General features: G+C 35.9%; 1 protein-coding gene across 1 annotated transcript in view; it reads left to right on the top strand.

Annotated features, from left to right (window-relative positions):
* The window catches only part of CLCA4 (chloride channel accessory 4), a gene marked incomplete at its 3' end in the record, with an annotated part of 133737 nt that overhangs the window by 52804 nt on the left and 65058 nt on the right, over positions 1 to 15875 (top strand). The window contains 8 exon segments of the mRNA XM_081258896.1: positions 6053 to 6126; positions 6245 to 6256; positions 6260 to 6459; positions 6933 to 7248; positions 7250 to 7315; positions 7319 to 7337; positions 9209 to 9285; positions 9289 to 9379. Of these exon segments, the coding sequence (XP_081115022.1) occupies positions 6053 to 6126; positions 6245 to 6256; positions 6260 to 6459; positions 6933 to 7248; positions 7250 to 7315; positions 7319 to 7337; positions 9209 to 9285; positions 9289 to 9379 (855 nt within the window).

Here is a 15875-nt window from a genome sequence, read left to right as displayed (position 1 = left end):
TTTCCAACCAGTGTGGGTCAGAATCCGAAAATTAGAAAGGTTAAAGAGATGCTATATTGAGATTTCCTGACAATAGCTGACAATGAGGAGATGGAAAAATGGTAAGCAATGGAGACAAGACCACAAAATGACTACTTTGGGGGTTACTTGAGACAAAATAAATTACAATGGCCATAAAAGCACTTTAAAAATGATGGGAGGGCTTCCCTGGTGGCGCAGTGGTTGAGAATCCGCCTGCCGATGCAGGGGACACGGGTTCGTGCCCCGGTCCGGGAAGACCCCACATGCCACGGAGCGGCTAGGCCCGTGAGCCATGGCCACTGAGCCTGCGCATCCAGAGCCTGTGCTCCACAACAGGAGAGGCCACAACAGTGAGAGGCCCGCATACGGCCAAAAAAAAAAATGATGGGAGTTTGTAGGACCAAGTATTTAAAGAGCAAATATATATATTTGGTAACATTAAAAGACAATTTAAAAATAAATAGCATTTGCAAATGCTACTTCTTAAACACAGTAGAGGATACATATTTTAAATTGTCAGGATGATTTAGTAAAAACATTATGAGTATCAATTACTGTATTAAATTGGCTTTTAAAAATAGGTTTTATAACTTTTTTCTTAGATTTATCTTCTGGAATAGCTTGAATCAAGATAAAGTTTGTTTCACATATTGTTTTTGATTTTTTTAAACATTTTTATTTTATATTGGAGTAGAGTTGATTTACAATGTTGTGTCAGTTTTAGGTGTACAGCAAAATGATTCAATTATACATACATGTATAATTCTGTTTTTCAGATTCTTTTCCCATATACGTTATTACAGAATATTGAGTTTCCTGTGCTATACAGTAGGTCATTGTTGATCATCTGTTTTGTATATTGTAGTGTGTATATGTTAATCCCAACCTGCTAATTTATCCCTCCCCCACCTTTTCCCTTTGGTAACCATAAGTTTGTTTTCCAAAACTGTGTTGAATAAAAGTGGCAAGAGTGGACATCCTTGTCTTGTTTCTGATCTTAGAGGAAATGCTTTCAGTTTTTCACCATTGAGAATGATGTTTGCAGTGGGTTTGTCGTATATGGCCTTCATTATGTTGAGTTAGGTTCCCTCTGCATCAACTTTCTGGAGAGTTTTTATCATAAATGAGTGCTGAATTTTGTCAAAACCTTTTTCTGCATCTATGGAGATGATCATATGGTTTTTATTCTTCAGTTTATTGATGTGGTGTGTCAGACTGATTGATTTGCATATATTGAAAAATCCTTGCATCCCTGGGATAAATCCCACTGGATCATGGTGTATGATCCTTTTAATGTATTGTTGGATTTGGTTCGCTAGTATTTTGTTGAAGATTTTTGTGTCTATGTTCATCAGTGATATTGGCCTGTAATTTTCTTTTTTGTGGCATCATTGTCTGGGTATGGTATCAGGGTGATGGTGGCCTCATACAATGAGTTTGGGAGTTCCTTCCTCTGAAATTTTCTGGAACAGTTTGAGAAGGATAGGAGTTAGCTCTTCTCTAAATGTTTGATAGAATTCACCTGTAAAGCCATCAGGTCCTGGACTTTTGTTTGTTGGGAGTTTTAAAATCACAGTTTCCATTTCAGTGCTTGTGATTGGTCTTTTCATATTTTCTATTTCTTCCTGGTTCAGTCTTTGGAGATTGTACCTTTCTAAGAATTTGTCCATTTCTTCCAGTTGTCCATTTTACTGGCATACAGTTGCCTATAGTAGGCTCCTATGATCCTTTGTATTTCTGTGGTGTTGGCTGTAACTTCTCCTTTTTCATTTCTGGTTTCATTGATTTGAGTCCTCTCCCTTTTTTTCTTCATGAGTCTGGCTAAAGGTTTATCAATTTTGTTTATCTTTTCAAAGAACAAGCTTTTAGTTTCATTGATCTTTGCTATTGTTTTCTTTGTCTCTATTTCTTTTCTGATATTTATGATCTCTTTCCTTCTACTAACTTTAGGTTTTGTTTTTTCTTCTTTCTCTAGTTGCTTTAGGTGTAAGGTTAATTAAAGTTGTTTACTTGAGATTTGTCTTGTTTCCTGAGGTAAGATTGTATTGCTATAAACTTCCCTCTTAGAACTGCTTTTGCTGTATCCCATAGGTTTTGGATCATGTACTTTCATTTTCATTTGTCTCTAGGTATGTTTTGATTTCCTCTTGATTCCTTCAGTGATCCATTGGTTGTTTAGTAGCATATTGTTTACCCTCCAAATGTTTGTGTTTTTTGTTTTATTTCCTATAGTTTATTTCTAATCTCCTAGTGTTGTGGTCAGAAAAGATGCTTGATATGATTTCAATTTTCTTAAATTTACTGAGGCTTTCTTTGTGGCCCAGCATGTGGTAAATTCTGGATAATGTTCCATGTGCACTTGAGAAGAATGTGTAATCTGTCACTTTTGGATGGAATGCTCTATAAATACCAATTAAGTTCATCTGATCTAATGTGTCATTTAAGACCTGTGTTTCCTTATTGATTTTCTGTCTCAATGATCTGTCCATGGATGAAAGTGGGGTGTTAAAGTCCCCCACTATTATTGTGTTACTATTGACTTCTCCCTTTATGGCTGGCAGTATCTGCCTTATATATTGAGGTGCTCCTATGTTGTGTGCATATATATTTACAATTGTTATATCTTCTTCTTGGATTGATCCCTTGATCATTATGTAGTGTCCTTCTTTGTCTCTTATAACAGTCTTTATTTTAAAGTCTATTTTGTCTGATATGAGTATTGCTACTCCAGCTTTCTTTTTATTTCCATTTGCATGGAATACCTTCTTCCATCCCCTCTTACAGTAAATTTTTAATTAAAATCAAGACTTTAATATGAAATTATTCACCCAACTACATGATGAAATTAGAGTTTATGTGTGTGAATACAATAGTAAATGACTTAAAAGTAGAAAACAAATTATACCCAAAACAGTATGTCCAAAATTATGCTTTAATAATGTAAATAGATATTATTTACCATTTAACAAACCAATGCATAAAGTTAATCCACTACATTTTTTTCTAAATATATATTAACTTTAATTTTTATGGATGGGTAATTCAGGGATTGTCTTATGTATTTTACCATGGATGTAAACCAGATTTTCACATAATGAAAGTAGTAGTACTAAATTATAATATGAAATCAAGACCAGAACAAGACTCTGAAGTTCTTCGTGTGTCATTTCCTCATTTGGGATATGAAACCATATGATATTTCTTTCTTTTTTTTTTTTTTGGCCGTACGCGGGCCTCTCACTGTTGTGGCCTCTCCCGTTGTGGAGCACAGGCTCCGGACATGCAGGCTCAGCGGCCATGGCTCATGAGCCTAGCCACTCCACGGCATGTGGGATCCTCCCGGACCGGGGCACGAACCCACGTCCCCTGCACCGGCAGGCGGACTCTCAACCACTGCGCCACCAGGGAAGCCCCATATGATATTTCTGAGCTAAAACTCCTGGGACTCATTATGAAGTTTTCAGCTTTTGAAATGATCAAAAAGACAGTAAGAAAATTGTGAATTTCTAGCCTTTCTAGTTATGTGAATAAAGTACGTAAATATAAATTGAAAGAAGGACTGTGAACAAATAGCACTGGCATATGTAACAATTGTTTCTTTTTATTTTCCCATATGGTTTAGATTAGAAATAACATCAAAACTTAGCAATGTTAAATTTCCCCTACCAAAGTTAGACTTTGTCCAATAATATAGCACCCATTATTCTAGGAATTCATTTAAAAATATCATACTTCCACGCCCCCCCTGCCCCACCACTTGACACCTGTGAAATAGATTCAAAGTTAAACAAATGCACCTCAGAACTTGGCTTGTTGGAAGAAGGAATATATTTTGGAAAATAATTGAACAGGAGAAAGAGAGTGAACAATCATTGTGTATCTATGGGTCTAGTTCTTCTCTTGCCTCTTCAACCATTTTTTTCACTGGCTTTCTATTTTATCTACCCTTCTGAATTTAACTCCTTTTCTCAACTTCTGTGTCTCAAAAGCACTATCACTATTTAGATTCAAAAACTTTGAGAAAACTTTGTTTCTTCTCCATTCATGTTCCATTATAATGTCAATGCAGCCTGTTTCTTTCAAAATATATTTTACAAAAACCTGTTTCTCTATATATTCATTCTCACTGTCTATATCATGTCACTTTATGCCAAGACTCCTATATACCATGTGCTAGTTCATCAAATCACTGCCTATATTAAAACTTGCCAATTATCACCTAAGTAAACCTATTTTCCTCTACTCTCCAATATGAGAAGTGCAGAAGTTGTAGGATATGGGGGTAAATAATATATGCAGATTGGTCTGGAGATATGGTTTGGAGATACCCTGCAAACTGTTGTATAGATTGGTCTGAAGATCTAGTATGGCAGAAACTAGAGTAAAAACTGAAGGAGAATAGAGGTCATTTCTGAGGTTCTCAACCTGGTTGACTAAGGAATGATGATACCACAGACTGAACCTGAGAAGCAAGGAGGGAGAACTGATTTCAAACATATTATTTTGTGTTGTGTTTGAGCCTTGGTAACTTTGACTAGCTGGTGGGACATTTAAGTGGAATTCTCAAAAGGCAGTTAAAAGTGTAAGAGCAGAATAAGGGAAATCAGCCAGAAAGGAAATATTTGCATAAAGGTGATGCTCAAAGGTTTGAGCATGGAGTTCTCAAAGGGAGTGGAGGAACCAGTTGAAAATTCTGCTCCCCTCATTTGTAATATCTGTAGTAAGTTCTTAAATAATGAAAATTTAAAATTAAACAAATTTTTGCAAGATTAATTTAGATTCATGAATATGATGGGTAGGACTTTGTAAAATATGTTGGCCAGCTAGATGCCTGTTACAATAACCAAACATAAGTTGATGGGAACTTGGATTTGGGTGGTGGTGGCCACTGGAATACAGAGGAAAGGCTGCGTCCCACTATTTACTCAGTATGTTCTCCTAGTACTCTTATACAGCCAAAGCTCTATTACTTTATTAGATCTTCCTGGTAGGAGTCTAAAGAAGTTATTCACATTCAGATTTAACTTGATAATAATACTTTTTCCACTCAAAGACTTTAAGGAAGACTGAGATTTTTTGTCAAAACAATGATGTTTGAAGGGTAGAATTCACTCTCTTCCTTCAGAACTCAAGTGAAGGTGGGTTTAGGACTGAGTTGAGCTACAAGTGATACTTCCCATTTTTCCTGAAATGATACTTTCCCATTTTTCCAGGAAACACCTACTTGGTCACTGGGTAAAGTTGACTCTTCCTAAGAACTATCCACAAAGATTTTGAAAAACTTCTTCTTAAGAGTCCTTCTCAGAGAATGGTCCTATCTTTCATTTACTTTTTTCTCAGGACTGCAATTTACATAAAGAATAGATTGCCATTTCTGTATTCTTCTTGAACGCATTCACTCTATCATATGGGGCTATTTACTCTATCATATGTGAAAAATTACTTCAATATTTCACATTGGGGAAAGATCAGTGAAAGATTTTCTTTTTTTTTTTTTTTTTTTTTTGCGGTAGGCGGGCCTCTCACTGTTGTGGCCTCTCCCCCTGCAGAGCACAGGCTCCGGACGCGCAGGCTCAGCAGCCATGGCTCACGGGCCCAGCCGCTCTGCGGCATGTGGGATCTTCCCAGACCGGGGCACGAACCCGTGTCCCCTGCATCGGCAGGCGGACTCTCAACCACTGCGCCACCAGGGAAGCCCAGATTTTCTCAATTATTTGCTAGTCCTCATTTTTATCTTGAGGCCCTCCTCATTATGTCTCTACTCAAATACTCTAGGCACCAATAAGTATTTTCTTTTGAATCACCATTAAGATGAGCAAATACACTCACACAAGTGCATGCATACACACACATTCACACACACACACACATGCCCTACAGCTAATTCTTCTTTGAGGTTGTAACACCCTCTAATGCTAAAATCTGGAGTGTTTGCTAAGACAACTAAGAAAAAAATAATAAAGCCATATCTCCAATTGTGAAACCCATTCTCCTGCTCTAATGTTTTTATTATAGCCCGTCCTGTCCTTAGGCCCTATATTTCCACATTTTCTGACTGACAACTGTCACATCCCAGTCAGCTTTCAGAGAGATTACAAGACTATGGTAGTATGCCATATTTAAGCTTGTTCTCAGGCCAGAAATTAAGAGCTATGCTAAAAAAGAAAAAAGAATAAAATTACTCTCTTCCCCAGTTATTAATTTTTAAAGTATATTTAAACAGCTTGAAAGTAAGTGATTAACACTCAACAGTAATGGAGGGATGAATGGTACTGTAATAATTGATGGCACTGTGGGAAAGGACACATTCTTTCTTGTCACATGGGACAAACAGCCTCCCGTTATTTCTCTCTGGGATCCCAATGGAACATCAGTGGAAAGTTTCACAGTAGACAAAGATTCCAAAATGGCCTATTTCAGTATTCCAGGAACTGCAAGGTAAGCAATCAGCTTTTAGACTTCTTCTCTTTAAAATTTTTTCAAAAGCTTAAAATAAATTGTCTAATATCATACATATAATCTTAATTGAGTGCCAATAATTGTATCATCTTCAAAGTTATGATAAAATAGAATGTGCTTTCTACTCCTGTGTAATCCTAAGAGTTAGATGGGAGGAAAAAAGAAGAAAGAATTTATATATGAGGAGGAAGGAAAAAAAGGGTAAAGTACAGGTTGGGCAAGAAGCACTTTGAAGACTAATTGTGGGGAGTCTTTTCAACATAGTGTATTAGTCATTAGAGCCTCCTTCTTAATTAAGCCCAACCAGGATTATACAATCTGTGCACTCTGAGACCAAAGGATAAAGGCCAAAAAGAAGGGAATCTTTCAAGATTTATATTTCCCACCAGAGTACACCAGGTAGAGACATTATGCATGACATTTGGCTAGGTCCCCTGTCCGAACTGCCACAGCACTCATCTGTGGGATGTTGTACAAATTTGCATAAACCTGTTTATTCCACACTACATTTATAAGAATTATACTTTAGAAATAGATAACGAACACACAGAAAATAGCTTGGTATCTGATATTTCCATCAAATTTTTAGGTGGTGTTTGGACTTACACTCTTCAAGCAAAAGCAAACCCAGAAACATTAACTATAACAGTAAATTCTCAGGCAGCAAATTCTTCTGTGCCTCCAATCACGGTGAATGCTAAAATGAATAAAGACACAAACAGCTTCCCCAGCCCAATGACTGTTTATGCAGAAATTCTACTAGGGTATAATACCCATTCTTGGAGCCAGTGTGACTGCTTTCATTGAATCAAATAATGGGAATACAGAAGTTTTGTAACTTCTGGATAACGGTGCAGGTAATTCACAGGCTTTTATGAATAAGCCTATATTTTTATAACTCAGGGTATGTTATGGGTCCCTATGGCAGTGTGGGGCAGAGAGACAGGCACCAGAAGAATGGATGCAGATTATGGATAAACAGCAGGACAAGCAGGACATTCTATCCAGGTAAAACCTACAAAGTGTTTTGCAAGTGTCTTGCACATGGTAAGCACTCCATAAAGGTTGTTATTATTGTTTGTCATCTAGACAACCAATGTCTGTCATCATATAGAAAGGCCTCATTCAAGAGATTGAGGTGGCATAAAGTACTCTAAAAAAGCGTTTCTTAGGGGCACATGATTAAGAAAACCTGGCCAGGAAGGGTGAAGCATAAGTAGTCAGATTAAGTTAAGTGGTAGAACTCAGGCTCTTATCAAAGAAGGGATGACAGGCAGGAGTAAATTCCAACTGCTGGAACAAAGTGCACATATACTTCTGGGGAACTAAGGCCCAAGAACAGGTAGTCATGCCAGAAGAGAGGAGGGATCAGCACAGGGGCATCAGATCCTTCAGATCTGTCTGACAAGAAACAAGATATAGTGTTGGCCATGCTCTGTCTCCTTGGTCTGTGTGGATAAGTGGTGCTCAAAGACGTTTTCCCAGACTGGATTATTCTGGGAACTGAACCTTCTTTTGAGGGGTAATTGAGCAAGGAAAAACCCAACATGGTAGACAACTGTATTATCACAGGTTTCTATCAGTATCTTTTGCAATGTAATTAATTCAATCATTTTGTAACACTATCCTCAATTAGAGTTGGTCCTGAGAAAAATTTAGAAGGTTAAATTGGTCTTTGGTACAGCTTCAAATTCCCTACACTCACACTTCAGTGCCTTCATCAGATATAACTGTTTTCCACAACCATCCCCTGCCTCTTCTTCCCCTTTTCCCAATCCCTTCCATGCTACATTAAAACTTACCTGCATTTTGTTATCATTGTTCAAGGTTTTAATACTGATTACTTAGTTAATTTGTAATGCTTTCACCTAAGAAAGTAGTGGTACTAAAATGATTTAGAGAAGTGGTTCTCAAACTTTAGTATGTATAGTCATCACGTGAAGGGGTTTGTTATAACAAAAGTTGCTGGGACCCCTTCCTACTCCTAGAATGTGGCCCAGAAATGTGCATTTCTAACAAGTTCCAGAGAGATGCAGATGATGCTGGCCCAAGGACATCAGTTTAATAACATCTATCTTACAGAGTTAAAACTCCCTGAGTAATGTGTTAGAAATTTAGTGAATAACTCCAATGCTCGTGATAACAGGTATACAGATGATACAATATTTCTGAGCTCCCCAAAATGTTTATTCTAATAGTAGATGAAGTTTCCCATTGTCAGACCAGAGTTAATGAATCAGCAGAGCAATAGCTGTAAGAATGAGTCTAGATAGGTATTTTGTAGTTGACTAGGATGAGAACTCCTAAGCAAAGACATTTTCTTTAGTGGGGCCCTTTTGATTTGAATGGAGAGATAAAAGAAAGCAATACTAAAAGTAAGTGTTTAGATAAAGTAAGCAAAAGTAGGCTGTTTGGCTGAGAAATCAATAAGAAGGGTACCAAAATAATCTGAATATAAAGTGACAAGGGCCACAAAATTGAGGTATTTATTTTACATATATATTTATCTGTGTGTGTAATATATTTTTTATAATACCTCAAAGATATCAATTCAATAAGATACTGTGTTCTGGCACAGCATAAAGGAAATATTCTCTAAGGGGTCAGTTTGAAGATGAGAGCCCAACCTAGGGTATATGCTTATAAAGGCCATATCCTTGAGTTAGAAAATGCACGAATTTCTCTTTTTCTTTGCAATAATAACTTATTCCTTCATTTCTATAACAAGGTGCTGATTCTTTCAAGAATGATGGAGTCTACTCCAGATATTTTACAACTTATAAAGAAAATGGCAAATATAGCTTATAAGTACAGGTTCATGGACAAACAAACACTGCTATGAGAAGCTTAAGGTGTCCACCAAATAGGGCCACATATATACCTGGCTGGGTAGGTGATGGTGAGTAACTCATGATATCTGAAGTCCAGTGCTGCTTGAATAATTGTCAGTTGATACAATTAAGGCTTCAAACATATTATAACTCAAAATATAGATTTTCATATTTCTGAATTGAAGTTCTCAGTCACACTGGGGTTTGCCTCCAAAGTAACCTAAGCTTTAGTACAGTGTCTAGTATCTAGTAAGCATTCCATAAATGTCAGTTGTTATTTTATTAGTTTCAAACACCTTTCTTTTATTAATAACAATAAGCCTAATTTCCACTCAAGCTGAATAAAACAGGCCCTGATGTCTGAAGCCTAAATTCAAGTCAATGGTAGAATTTATCCTTCAGGTTACATATGTTGTAAAACATATGTAAACATTTATTTGGAATGTTTTTCTTAAGTCAAAAGAAGAAGAAAACGTGGATTAAGGTGATGATAAGGATTGAGAATACATTCTTGGTGGAGTGACGTCAGGAAAGATGGTAGAGTAGGAAGTGCCAGGAATCCATCTTCCTACCTAGAGAACAATTGTGCTGGCAGAATATGACTGATGTAATGTTTTTGGAGCTCTAGAGTCATATTTAAAAGCTTGCAGCTTCCAGGGGAAGGCTTAAATGAAAAATCATGGTTAATTTTGGTCAGTTTCAGCTTTTAGCCTAGTAGTGGCTATCCTGCCAAGGTTACCCATGGCAGGTAACCTTGCCCACATTCTTGGAGTGGTTTACATGTGGCTTGTGGGAACCAGAGTGGACAATAAAAATATGTCCTCCAAATATCATCAATTATACTTCTGATCATGGAGATGCAGATGCAGAAGCAGAGTGCCATTGTTGCCACCCCCTCTGGTTGAAGTGACTTCCATGGGATTTAAAGAGACAGAATATTTTTTCCTTTCATTTTTCATTTTAACCCTTTTTGGGGACCAGCCATTTAAGAATTAGAACATTCAAGAGTAACCACATACACAGGGAATCTAGAAAGTCACCACACATGCCCAGGGAAAGATGGAGGCTCAGAAAAGACCTGAGAAGACTTAAGTTTACACCTCAGGCTGATTGCTAGCCCAGAGACACCCTACAACAATTTCTTAGAAACAAAAAACCCAGGAAAATAGGGAGAATCTGATTTCCAGAGTTACCACATTATAAAACTCAAATGTCCTGTTTTCAACATAATATTACAATGCATACAAAAAAGCAGGAAATTAAGAATCAGTCAAAGGAAAAAAATATATCAACAGGAATTGTCCCTGAGGAAGACCAGATGGCAGACTTATTAGATAAAAATTTTAAAACTACTTTTTTAAAGATGCTCAAATTGCTCAAGGGAGTCAAAGTCAAGAAAACAATGTATGAACAAAATAAAGATATCAATAAAGAGATAGAAAACATTAAAATGACCTCAAAAGAAATTCTGGAACTGAAAATTACAATAACTAAATTTGAAAGTTCTCTGGAGGGATTCAAAAGTAGAAGAAAGAACAAGAGAACATGAAGATAAAATAATTAAAACTATTGTGTCTGAAGAACAGAAAAAAAGATTGAAGAAAAGTGAAAAGAGCCTAAGAGACCTGTAGAACACCAACAAGTTGATCAACATACCAACAGTGGCAGTCTCAGAAGGAAAACATATAAAGGGGCAAAGAGATTATTTGGAGATATAATGGCTAAAAAATTCCCAAACTTGATGCCAAGATATTAATCTACAAATCCAAGAAGCTAACAAACTCTAAGTAGAATAAACTGAAAAAGACACACACTGAGACACACTATAATCGAACTGTCAAAAGCTAAAGGCAAAGTAAAGAGAGCAAGAGAAAACAGCAAGAGAAGCAAATCATCAAATACAAATGATCCTCAATAAGATTACCAGCAGATTTTTCATCAGAGGCCTTGGAGGACAAACAGCAGTAGGTTAATTTATTCAAAAGGCTAAAGGAGGAAAACTATCAACAAAGAAACCTTTATCCTACATAACTGTCCTTCAAAAATTAGGGAGAAATTGACTTTCCCAGATAAACAATAGCTGAGGGTGTTCATTCACTAGCCTTACCATACAAGAAATGCTACAGGGAATCCTTAGGTGGAAATGAAAGAACAATAAACAATAACTCAAAGCCATAGGAAGAAATAAAGATCTCTAGTAAAGGTAAATGCATGGGCAATTATCACATCTAGTATTATTGTAATATTGGTTTGTACTCCAATTTTCATTTACAATATGATTTAAAAGACTAATTCATAAAAGGAATTACTAGTCTATGTTTTTGAACACATAATATATAAAGATGTAATTTGTGACATTAATAACTGAAAGGGGGTGGGAATCAAGCTGTATAGGAGCAGAACTTTTGTATGCTTTTGAAGTTAAGCTGATATAATTCAAATTAGAGTGCTGTAACATTAGGATATTAAATGTAATCCCTCTGATGACCACAAAGAAGAGAGCTATAGAATATACACTAAAAGAAATGAAAGGGTAATAAATCATTTCACTACAAAAATATCAACTAAACACAATAGATTAATACATGAAAAGAGGGACAAAAATGCTATAAGACATAGAAAACAAATAACAAAATGAGAGAAGTAAGTTTCTGTTTTTTTGTGTGGTAGTGAATGACTGAGTTTAACTTTCTTTTTTTTTTCTTTTTTTATTAAAGTATAGTTGATTTACAATATTATATTAGTTTCAGGTGTACAACATAGTGATTCAATATTTTTATAGATTATACTCCATTAAAGTTATTGTAAAATACGGGCTGTATTTCCCTGTGTTATACAATATATCCTTGTTGTTTATCTATTTTATACTTAGTAGTTTGTATCTATTATCCTATACCTCTATTTTGCTCCTCCCTCCTTCTGTCTCCCCTTTGGTAACCACTAATTTGTTCTCTATATCTGTGAATCTATTTCTGCTTTGTTATATACATTCATTTGTTTTTTTATATTCCACATATAAGTGATAACATACATTATTTAACTTTCTCTGTCTGACTTATTCCACTAAACATAATACTCTCTAGGTTGATCCATGTTGTTGCAAATGGCAGAATTTCCTTCTTTTTATGGCTGAATAATATTCCATTTTATATATCTTCTTTATCCATTCATCTGTTTATGGACACTTAGGTTCCTTCCGTAACTTGGCTACTGTAAGTAATCCTGCTATGAACATTGGGGTGCATGTATCTTTTCAAATTACTGTTTTCATTTTCTTGGATATATACCCAGAGTGGAACTGCTAGATAATATGTTAGTTCTATTTTTACCTTTTTGAGGAATCTTCATACTATTTTCCATAGATGCTGCACCAACTTACAATCTCACAAACAGTGTACTAGGGTTCCCTTTTATCCACATCCTCGCCAACATTTGTTATTTGTAGACTTTTTGATGATAGCCATTTAACAGCTAATATCTCATTGTGGTTTTGATTTGCATTTCTCTGATGATGAACAATGCCGAGCATCTTTTCACGTGCCTATTGGCAATCTATATTTTTTGAAAAAATATCTATTCAGATCTTTTGTCCATTTTTAAATCAGGGTGATTACTTTTTTGATATTAGAGTTGTATAAGCTGTTATTATGTTTTGGACATTAACCCTTTATCAGTAATATCATTTGCAAATATATTCTCCCATTTAGTATGTTGTCTTTCGTTTTTTTCAGTGGTTTTCTTTGCTGTGCAAAAGCTTTAAAGTTTAATTAGGTCCCATTTGTTTAGCTTTGCTTTTGTTGTTTTTGCCTGAGGAAACAGATCCAAAATCTATTGCTACAATTTATGTCAAAGAGTAATTCTGCCTATGTTTTCTTCTACGAGTTTTATAGTTTCAGGTCTCACATTCAGGTCTTTAATCCATTTTGAGTTTATTTTTGTAAATGGTATGAGGAACTTCATTTTTCTACATGTAGCTGCCCTGTTTTCTAGGCACCACTTATTGAAGAGACCGTCTTTTCTCCACTGTATATTCTTGAATTGTTTTTCATAGATTAATTGACCATAGGTACATGGGTTTATTTCTAGGCTCTCTATTCTGTTCCATTGATCTATGTGTCTGTTTTTGTGCCCATACCATGCTTCTTTTTGACTACTGGAGCTTTGTGGTATAGTCTGAAGTCAGAGAGGGTGATTCCTCCAGCTTTGTTCTTTTTCTCAAGATTTCTTTGGCAATTTGGAGTGTTTTGTGATTCCATATAAATTTTAGGAATATTTTTTCTAGTTCTATGAAAAAGTCATGGGTGTTTTGATAGAGATTGTATTAAATCTGTAGATTGCTTTGGGCAGTATGGATATTTTAACAAAATTAATTCTTCCTAACAAAGAACATGGGATATCTTTCCATTTCTTTGTATCATCTTCAATTTCCTTCATCAATATTTTATAGCTTTCAGAGTATAGATCTTTCACTTCCTTGGTTAAGTTTATATGGAAATACCTATTCCTAGGTATTTTATTTTTTTTGGTGCAATTTTTTTTAACCTCTTTATTGGAGTATAATTGTTTTACAGCGTTGTGTTAGTTTCTGCTGTATAACAAAGTGAATCAGCTATATGCATATGTATATCCTTATATCCCCTCCCTCTTGTGTCTCCCTCCCACCCTCCTTAACCCACCCCTCTAGGTGGTTGCAAAGCACCGAGCTAATCTCCCTGTGCCATTTGATGCAATTTTAAATGGGATTGTTTTCTTGCTTTCTCTTTGATAGTTCATTATTATGGTACAGAAAAACAACAAATTTCTGTTCCATTAATCTTGTATCCTGCAACATTACCAAATTCATTAATTAGTTCCAGTAATTTCTTGGCAGACACTTTATATAGTATCTGTGGTCGTCTATATATAGTATCATGTCATCTGTAAACAGTGACACTTTAACTTCTTCCTATTCAATTTGGATGCGTTTTCTTTCTTTCTTTCTTTGTTTCTTTGTTTCTTTGTTTCTTTCTTTCTTTCTTTTTTTTTTTTGGCCTGATTGCTGTGGCTAGGACTTCCAATACTATTTTAAATATAAGTGGTGAGAGTGAGCATCCTTGTCTTGTTCCTCAGTTTACAGGAAAGGCTTCCAGCTCTTCATCATTGAGTATGGTGTTAGCTGTGGGTTAGTATCAAAAGGCTTATTTATTTTTTGAAACATCGTTATTGGAGTATAATTGTCTTACAATGGTGTGTTAGTTTCTACTTTATAACAAAGTGAATCAACTATACATATACATATATCACCATATCTCCTCCCTCTTGCATCTCTCTCGCACCCTCCCTATCCCACCCCTCTAGGTTGTCACAAAGCACCGAGCTGATCTCCCTGTGCTATGTGGCTGCTTCCCACTAGCTATCTGTTTTACATTTGGTAGTGTATATATGTCTATGCCACACTCTCACTTGGTCCCAGCTTACCCTTCCCACTCCTCGTGTCCTCAAGTCCATTCTCTACATCTGTGTCTTTATTCCTGTGTTGTCTCTAGGTTTTTCAGAACACTTTTTTTTTTTTAGACTGCATATATATGTGTTAGCATACAGTATTTGTTTTTCTCTTTCTGACTTAACTTCACACTGTATGACAGACTCTAGGTCCATCCACCTCACTACAAATAACTCAATTTCACTTCTTTTTATGGCTCAGTAATATTCCACTGCATATATGTGCCACATCTTCTTTACCATTCATCTGTTGATGGACACTTAGGTTGCTTCCATGTCCTGGCTACTGTAAACAGACCTACAGTTAACATTGTGGTACACGTCTCTTTTTGAATTATGGGTTTTTCAGGGTATATGCCCAGTAGTGGGATTGCTGGGTTGTATGGGAGTTCTATTTTTACTTTTTTAAGGAACCTCCATACTGTTCTCCATAGTGGCTGTATCAATTTACGTTCCCACCAACAGTGCAAGAGGGTTCCCTTTTCTCCACACCCTCTCCAGAATTTATTGTTTGTAGATCTTTTGATGATGGCCATTCTGACTGGTGTGAGGTGATACCTCATTGTAGTTTTGATTTGCATTTCTCTAATGATTAGTGATGTTGAGCATCCTTTCATGTGTTTCTTTGCAATCTGTATATCTTCTTTGGAGAAATGTCTATTTAGGTCTTCTGCTCATTTTTGGATTGGGCTGTTTGTTTTTTAGATATTGAGCTGCATGAGCTGCTTGTAAATTTAGGAGAGTAATCCTTTGTCAGTTGCTTCATTTGCAAATATTTTCTCCCATTCTGGGGGTTGTCTTTTCATCTTGTTTATGTTTTCCTTTGCTGTGCAAAAGCTTTTACGTTTCATTAGGTCCCATTTGTTTATTTTTGTTTTTATTTCCATTACTCTAGGAGGTGGGTCAAAAAGGATCTTGCTGTGATTTATGTCGTAGAGTGTTCTGCCTTTTTCCTCTAAAAGTTTTATAGTGTCTGGCCTTACATTTAGGTCTTTAATCCATTTTGAGTTTTTTTGTGTGTATGGTGATAGGAAGTGTTCTAATTTCATTCTTTTACATGTAGCTGTCCAGTTTTCCCAGCAC

Source organism: Mesoplodon bidens, assembly GCF_964165515.1.
Source record: "Mesoplodon bidens genome assembly, chromosome: 2".
NCBI lineage: Eukaryota > Metazoa > Chordata > Mammalia > Artiodactyla > Ziphiidae > Mesoplodon > Mesoplodon bidens.
The sequence above is the reverse complement of the archived record's forward strand: the minus strand, read 5'-3'. Positions and strand labels throughout refer to the sequence as shown.